The sequence below is a fragment of the Arvicanthis niloticus genome, chromosome 23 (genome assembly GCF_011762505.2).
Source record: "Arvicanthis niloticus isolate mArvNil1 chromosome 23, mArvNil1.pat.X, whole genome shotgun sequence".
NCBI classification, from domain to species: domain Eukaryota; kingdom Metazoa; phylum Chordata; class Mammalia; order Rodentia; family Muridae; genus Arvicanthis; species Arvicanthis niloticus.
In genome coordinates this window covers 25,847,257-25,855,846 of record NC_133430.1, presented here as the reverse complement: position 1 = coordinate 25,855,846, position 8,590 = coordinate 25,847,257, and the positions used below count along the sequence as shown (strand labels likewise).

Here is an 8,590-nt window from a genome sequence, read left to right as displayed (position 1 = left end):
TTCTCCCCTGACTGTGAGATACATCGTTTTCAGTCAGAGTACACATACTCAAGTATTGAAATGTGGAAAAACTGACAACCGTTTTGTAGGAAAAAAAAAAAGCTTAATTTCTTCTCCAGGTTCTCAAAGAGGCAGAGTCCACGCAAATAATGAAGAGTCATTAAGCAGACAGAGCTAGCGGCATCTGTTTTACTTTTGAAGGAACTATTAAGGCTTTCTTGGAAGCCCTTCCTATCACATTATCAACCCCGACTTTTAGGAAATCTCTCCTCTCGTCACTTCTGACAAGTCCTCCTAACCTTTTGAACCCTCTTTGTGTCCATCCTCTATTATCAGCCTCACATAAAATAGTCATTGTCTAGAACAGGCTCCCGTCTGGTTTACCAGCTTTGTGACTGAGTTACCTAAGCCAATGTGTACAGCACCGTACGGGGATAAGTTATGATCAAGAAAGCTAAACTGGCATTCCCAGAAAATAGCACGGTGAATGAGATTAGTGAAAGCACTTCCTTCCTGCGTGTTAAAGCGTCCGTGTCTGTAATGCCTCACCCTTAGCTTCTGGTAGAAGCTGCAAAGAGAAGTCAGAACCCAAGATTCAAAGCTAAAAGAGGCGGCCCTTGAAAACTGTCAGATGTGGAAGGAGGATCATGAATCCAAGGTCATCATCCAGGGCTTCATAGTAAGACCCTGTTTCAAAAAAAAAAAAAAACCAACAGACTGGACAGGGAAGCACTATTCAGGTTCACTTTTGGGCACCTTATCATCCTCAGAGATTAAGTATCCAAACGACCATTCTGTGTTCTGAGAGCGGGCCCTCTGTCAGGCTGGTTCATCTCCGTTCACGTTGGCTGTACCTCCTGCTGGACTCTGGCTGCCTTTTTCAGTTTGAAGTCTTCTGCAACATTTCTGGTAAACTGTAGTGCTTATCAAGCAAGTCTCCTTGTCCTCCGGGGTATATTAAATATCAGTTGAGAACACTACAAAAATTGGACAAGTGATAATTTCATTTTCCAATAATTTCTGATGATTAGAGCAAGCCGATATTTCCTCTCAATCATTGGAGATGAAGCCTGGAAAAGAGAAGAACTTAGCAGAGCTTACTTGATTTTGAGCAGCCTGGGAGCAAAATGTGATTGGTAGCTACGCTGGCCCAAGGATCAAGAGTTACAAGCCAGTGTGGCCACTATGCCCAACATGGTTGTCATATTACAAAATTGTGTTCATCAAGAGCCTCTCTCAAGTTGGATTTTTTTTTTTTTTTTTTTTGTTCCCAAGGTGGGTCTTACCCACTCCAGCTACAACCAAACAAAAGATCTGCATAGACAAAATGGGTTGACTGAATGAATCTGTGAACATGAGAGTACTGTGACTCAAGCTTTATATTACGTCAACCCACTGGGAACACGTACAATGGCTGCTTTGGCATTTTACTCAGAAGTCTGAACATACAAAAGACTGCTCTCCTCCATGGGAAATAGAGTAGCCTGCTCTGCAATAGCCAGAACCTGGAATGACCCCCAAAACCCATGGGTTAAAATTTTGGTGTTCTCAGCCTGGTGTTAGTGGGAAATGGTAGAACTTGTAAGAAATTAAGATTAATAGGAGAAAGTTGAGTTATTGGGGACAGTCCTATGAAGGGTATGTTGGTCTCAGGCCTTTCATTTTCCTCTCTTATTAGGTGCCCAGCCACAGGGGTTTTGTTTTGTTTTGTTTTGTTTTGTTTTGTTTTGTTTTGTTTTTTTAAAAAAAGAAAATGCAGCCTCATCTGCCTTGTGCTTCTACCATAGTGAGCTATGGTATGAGCCATGGTATCACAGACACAAAAATGACGGAATTGACACATCTCTATGACTGTGAACAGAACTAATCCATTTCTTTTTTACACTGATTGTATCCATCCTTCATTTTGTTATAACAGAGAGCTATCTAATAGACTCTGGAAGTGTGCGTTCAGCCACTACTTAAAGAGGCCGTGTGTGAACCATTCTTTGTAAACAAGCTGCCTCAGCGTTTACAGCCATCAGGAAGGTCCATTTCCCCAAGCCCACCGCATCATACACTAAGTCTTCTTTAAATTTTCATTATTTGTTTGCTCACTCTTAATCGCCACTCAGTAAGTATTTCCGGAGCACCAAACTTAGCAGTGGGTGTACAGCAATGGATAGGGCATAGAGCTTTCCATTCTGATTGACAAGACATAGTATTCAAGTAAGAGAATAAATTAGGTAATTATAGATTCTGATAAAGTCAGGAGGAAGTAGAGAGTGTTGTACAAACTGGTGCTACTTTAAATGAATAGTCCTTGACCTCTATTTAAAAAAAATAATAATGGGAAAACTTTAAACTGTATTCAAATTTGTAAAACCTCATTGTTTGTAATCCTGATACTTTCTCTGTTTAATGCCTTAGCATGCCCAAAAGACCGGTGGTGGTGTTGATAAAACTCTTCAGCGCTGGTGGTTGAGTGTTCTAGTCTTACCTAAACCGCGCCAGTACAGACACACCTGGATCCAATTAACTAGAGGGAACTTTCTCTCTGAAGGCTCTGGAGAAAGAGTTCTAACTGAAAGTCTTCAATTACTCCACTATTATTAGTAATCTTCCTAAAGAACTTGCATCCTGTAGTTCGAAGCTTTCTGCTCCACTAACAAAGCCATTATCTATAATTAAGCAGACCTCCCAAGGGGCTTTACTGTATTTGTTTTGCATCAAGCCAGGGTCATTCGATAGCGTTTAAATTGCCTATGCTGTGCTGTGAGTTAATGGAACTGTGTAAACTAGGGTCGTCTATAATAAAGATGCATGTACTTTATTTCATTTTAGATAATTTTACTCTCTAAAAAAGCTATGGGGAAGGGAAGGGCCAATTTGAAAATCCTTGGGTGCTTTTGTTCAAAGGGAGGAAATTTTATTTCAAACACACTTTGTGACTTGAAAGAAATATTATTCTTTCAAATGGCCAGTGTGCTGTAAAAGAGAAAAGGGTCAACATACCCATCACTTTTCAGGAAAGGTACTCCATGTAATTTTATTTACCTAAGTATCCCTGCGCCAGAACTGGTATTGTTGGATAAAATGCATGTGGTTTAATTAAATTTGAATTTCAGATAAGCAACAAATGACTTTGGTAGGAAAATTTATGCCTGAAAATTATTCACTGTTTATCTCTAAATTGAATTAAGGAGGCATCATGTATTTTAATTTGCTAAATCTGGCAACTCTGCTCAAAGAAAAGAACCATCCCTACGACCTACCATCCCTCTTACCATCTCCATCACAGATCTCAGTTAAATTCTAGCTTCAAAGATATATGGGAATAAAGGCCAATCTTAAGAAGCAAAATTTGAGTCAGGATAGAAGAAAACAATTGCCAGGAAATAGGAAATATATACACCTTTGATAAAATGTAGATATGCAAGCTACACCCTAAACATAGTTCATGTTCAAAGATCTCCTGCCACAATGAAACTTTGCCTTTCTGACTCATAGAATGGTGCTTAAGCCAGAGGGATGCACGGTATCTTCAAAATTAATGTGACCTTGGTTACATTTTATTTTGATATTCATTTTAATGTTATGTAATGGTTTAAGTTTGTCTAACTCATTCTCTCTCTCTCTCTCTCTCTCTCTCTCTCTCTCTCTCTCTCTCTCATATTCTGTCTAGTTACCTAAACAAGAATAAATATCTGACAGTTATAGACAAAGATGCCTTTGGAGGAGTATACAGTGGACCAACTTTGCTGTGAGTAAGACCAATGAATAGCTAGTGGCTTTTTATTATTTTTCTCTTTTACTTTTCTGGAATGAAAGAGGAGGTGTGAGGAGAGGTGATGCCAACTGTTTTAGTTAGCATTTCTACTGTTCTGAAGAAGCACCATGACCAAGCAACTCTTAGAAAACATTTACATAGGGACTGGCTTACAGTTCAAAGGTTTAGTCTGTTATCATGGCAGGAAGCATGGTGTGTGTGTGTGTGTGTGTGTGTGTGTGTGTGTGTGTGACAAGTGAATAGGAATGGGAGGAGTCTGGGGATTAGCATTGGCATTGGTATGTGTCAATAGGGAGTCAGATGCCTCTTCTAGCCAGATAATACAGCAATGGGATATAAGGAAGTGGTGGTTCTTCCTGGCAGACAGAAACCCAATTCTCAGATTCCTAAGGACTGCTGAAATTATTCACCAGCAACCCTACAGTCCAGTGTGAGCTGAGCCAAGAATGTCATTTCTAGACATCTGGAGTTGAATCAGTAAGAATCCAGGAGTAGTTCCATGCAGACCTGTCACCCAGCATTGAGAGAGGTGAGGACAAAAGTTTGATAGGTTATTTCTCCACCCATGAGACAAGCCAATTCAAACCAGATTAAAATATATTAAAGGCAGGTTTATTGGGAAGCTGTTAACTGGCCCCAAGGACTAAGGCCAGGGAAGTCACCATGGGGAAAGGCAGAGGTGGAAGGGAAAAAAGAAGAGAGAAAGGGTGACTCGTAGAGAGAGAGAAGGGAAAGAGAAGAGAGGAGACTAAAATGTCTGGATTATATAGGGAAGATCCTCTGGGGAAGGGCAGAGCTGGGGGAAGGATACGCCTGGTAGGGACTGAAGGATGCTGGGAAAACCTGAAGGCCAGGTCTGCTTTGATATGTAAAATATACACCTCAGTCCTTCATCTTAGGTACAAAACCAAACAAGGATCACAGGGGCTTACTGGTTTTCAGTCTAAATGGGGGAAAAAAGGTATGAGCTCCAGATTCTGTGAGAGACCCTGCCTCAAAGCAACAAGGTAGCAAGTGAGAAAGGAAGACACCTGATGCTTTCTTCTGGTCTCTGAGTACAGAACTACATGTACCCATATATACCACACACATAAACACACAAATACCCACACAAGCCACACTTATACAAATGTATACCCATGTATATATGTACACAATACAAAAATGTAAATTAGGGGTAGAGAGATGTCTTAGCAGTTAAGATCATTTGTTGCTAGGACCTAGGTTCAGTTCCCAGCACCCATCTAGAACTCTGCCAGCCCTGGAACTGACACCCTCATGACTTGTGAAGGTACCAGGCACACACATAATACACATACATAGATGCAGGCAAAATACCCTTACACATTAAATAAATAAATAAATAAATAAATAAATAAATCTTACTTTAAATTTTTAATTAAAATAATAGTACTGAATGAAAAAATGAAATAAAAGGAGGACACGACTATTCCTAAGTACAAAGATTTTTATTATAGATATAAGGGGAAAAGCAGGCAGACGGAAGAGTCCAGGCTAAACGCGGCCAGCAGACTATGTGGACCATGAGAGGAGAGAGGGCGGGAGAGCAAGCAAAGAGCTACCAACCAAGAGAGGTGGGCAATGAGGGCGCAATAGCTAACATGGCTGAATTATACAGGGATCAGGCTGGAGAAAGGGATGCAGAAGCCTAGGCCCAGGGAGGGAGAGGTTTAGGGTAAGGGACAGGGTGAGGAGTGATATGTTTTATAAATCGCTGTATGATGCGGCAGGAGGGGTGCCTTAGCGGGCCCATGCCAAGGCATACATAACCCTGGCCCAGGTATCAGCCATAAGACGGGTCTAGTATAATTTTGGGGGGATCTGGAAAGGAGTCTGGGTAAGGGAGTAGAGGCAGAGAAAGAAAGTGGACAGAGAAGAAGAAGGAGGAGGAAGAGGAGGAAGAGGAAAAGGGAGAGAGGGAGGGAGGGAGGGAGGGAGGGAGGGAGGGAGGGAGGGAGGGAGGGAGGGAGGGAGGGAAGGAGAGAGGGAGGGAGGGAGGGAGGAAGGGAGGGAGGGAATCTCAACTGTTGGGTGGAGCCCAGAGGAACGCTAATCAGGAGTGCTGGGCGGAGCCACAGGTACTCAGTGAGACTGGTCCTGGGTTCAAAAGCTAACAAGTACCAATCATTATATTAACAAAAATTTAAATTAAATCAAATAAAATATAGGAAGACTGTTAGAGAAATCGCCAGCGATTGGCAGTTCAGTAAGAGCAAAGAAATGAACAGTATCATTTCTCAAATGAGAAGCACAGAAGTTCGTAAATTGTGTGAGCATGACCTGTAATGTCTCTGTAATTTTTCTCTTGAGCCTGTTGTATCGAAATCTTCATTTTCTTCCCCACAGTCTTCCCCTAATTAGATTCGAAGGTCCCACAGGAAAGGGACTATGCCCTATAGTTTTGTAATGCCCTCACCACAACAGAAATTAGAAAATATCCAGTGAACGACTGACTGATGCTCTGTAATCGAATGTCAAATAGCCATGGCTTGTTGCCGTTTGATCTACAAGCTAAAGCTGGAAAATCCAAAATGCTATCTAAAGGAAAGGGAATTTTATATTATGTGCGTTTCTGCCTCATGCAGTATCTTGGTAAAGGAATAGTTTTCCCTCAACAGTCAACAAAAATCCTCAAACTTGCCAATGCAGCATCATCTTTTCTCAAGGTCATTTCTCAAAGAAGAATTTGATTCCCACCAGGCACAAATCTAAGATACAATCTATTGTGCCATCCTTATGGGTTTTCTTTCCCTCTAAAAAGGCCTTTTAATTTAGTTTGGGAATTTGATAATGTTTTTATTGATTAATTTTATCATGAAGATACTCAATCTCCCTTTCTGTTTTTATATTTTCTATTCTTTTACTGCCTTCTTTACTTCCCCCTTTATTTTGAAAGAGGAGATCTTTGTGGTTTTTAATAGCAAAGAAAACAACTCGTGGAAATGTAATGCTTTCTGTAACAATCAGGGCTGTCCAGATTCTAAATTATGTAACTCACCTTAACAGCACTTAACGAACTGATGATAATTACCATAATAGCTAGTCCCAACTTCTATTATAAGTACCTCTTAAGAAGAGACAATCTTTGTGTTTATTGTTGCTATCAACTGTTTTCAAGTTCAGCATTTGAAAAAACCCCAGGCATGGTACTGCCAACTTTCTTGGTTTAAATAAAATAAGCCTTTGTTTTCTTTGGCTCTTGTGATCACCACAAGGTTATAGTCTTAGCAGAAATTTCATGGTAAAATTCTTTCTTGCATCCTGATTGATTCATTTTTGTTGTTGTTGTTGGTTTTTTTTTTTTTAAAGATTTACTTTTTATGTACGTTGGTATTTTACCTGCATGTACGTCTCTGTGTGAAGGTGCCAGATCCCCTGGAACTAGAGTTACAGACAGTTGTAAGCTGCTATGTGAGTGCTGGGTATTGAACCTGTGTCCTCTGAAAAAGTAGCCAATGCTCTTAACCACTGTGCCATCTCCTCACCCCTGGCTGGTTGTCTCATTTTTCTATTCCCATTATGAGAGCTTCAAGCCAGCCAACTTTTTTTCCTTTCTTATCAATATGTATTTGTGTGGGAATGTGTGCGTATTGCTGGAAAACTGAAGCCAGGGCTTGCACACACTAGGCAAACATTGTAAGCACTGAGCTATCTCCCAAACCCTTAGTTTTTGGAGACACGGTTTTGAAACAGCTCCTGCTGCCAGCTCCCAAGTACTGGAATGTCCAGCATTCGATACCCCACCTAGCTTTCCTATTCATCGGTAAAGCTGTATTCATCATTACAGGATGTGCAAACACTATCTTATTGTGGTCTCAGTTTGTGGGTCCCTGAAATTAGTGATGCTTATCATCTTTTAATATACTTACTAGAACTTCTGTATTTTCTCTTGAAAAGTGTCTGTTCAAATCTTGTGTCTATTTTTCTGTTGGGTTGTCTGTCTTCTTTTATTGAGTTGTGATCCTGAGTAACATTTTTGGTCCTGAAAGAAGTCAGTTTTAGCTCGAACCACTACCCTCTGCCATCAGTACTTTATGCTCTCTTGTTCTCTGGATTCCTGAGGAGGGCTGGCCGATCTAAGACTGGTAAAGGTAGAGCTCATTCGTTCGCTTCTATCTTGGGCATTTTGCTGAATGCCTACTGAACTCCATGAAAGCTATAACGAAAAGAAGACAACCCTCCTCTTAGGCTAAAACAAAATATAAAAGGAATTTAAGTAAGTGACTATATCACATTTAATGTAAGAAGAGTCTTAAGAGATATATAGAAAATCAAAATTCTAGCTCCGGTTACTATGATTTAACAAAGACTTCATTAAAGGACCTGAATGGGGTGGGGAGGGAGGTGAGAAAGATTACAAAACAATATAAGCTATGTTCAAACCACAGACTTTAAAAGACTCATTGAAATCATCTTGTGGAGAAGCTCGTCAGATGAGGAAGAAAGGCCCACTGCAAGGAGACTGTGAAGGTATTAGTAGTAGCCAAAGAACTCTTTACAGGGTATGGCCCTCTTCAACTCCCTACAAACCATCTTCACTTTTAACCCTGGCTTTACCACATCCTGGGTACTTGGTTACATCTCCTCTGTATCTCTTAGCTGCTTATAAGGAATCATAACTCCCTCAAAGGAGAAGAGAATCTAGCTCTAAAACTTGAACCCTATCTTTCTTGCTGGATTGCTCAGAACTCCTGTAGCAGTTGTCACAGAGAAGGGAAACGCCTATGTATATATATATATTTCTAGGAATCTTCACAACAGAGGAATAATACTAGAAACTACAGATACTTGAGCCCCCCG

At 40.6% G+C, this 8,590-nt stretch overlaps 1 protein-coding gene across 8 annotated transcripts in view; it reads left to right on the top strand.

The window, feature by feature from the left end:
- The window catches only part of Tshr (thyroid stimulating hormone receptor), a 110,150-nt gene that overhangs the window by 81,272 nt on the left and 20,288 nt on the right, over positions 1-8,590 (top strand). For 7 of the 8 annotated variants that reach the window (XM_076921478.1, XM_076921482.1, XM_076921480.1 and 4 more), the window contains exon 8: positions 3,665-3,742. The exons of the other annotated variant lie outside the window; for it this stretch is intronic. In XM_076921478.1, coding sequence (XP_076777593.1) covers positions 3,665-3,742 — 78 coding nt within the window. The remainder of the gene's footprint in view (positions 1-3,664; positions 3,743-8,590) is intronic. 8 annotated transcript variants of the gene reach the window in all.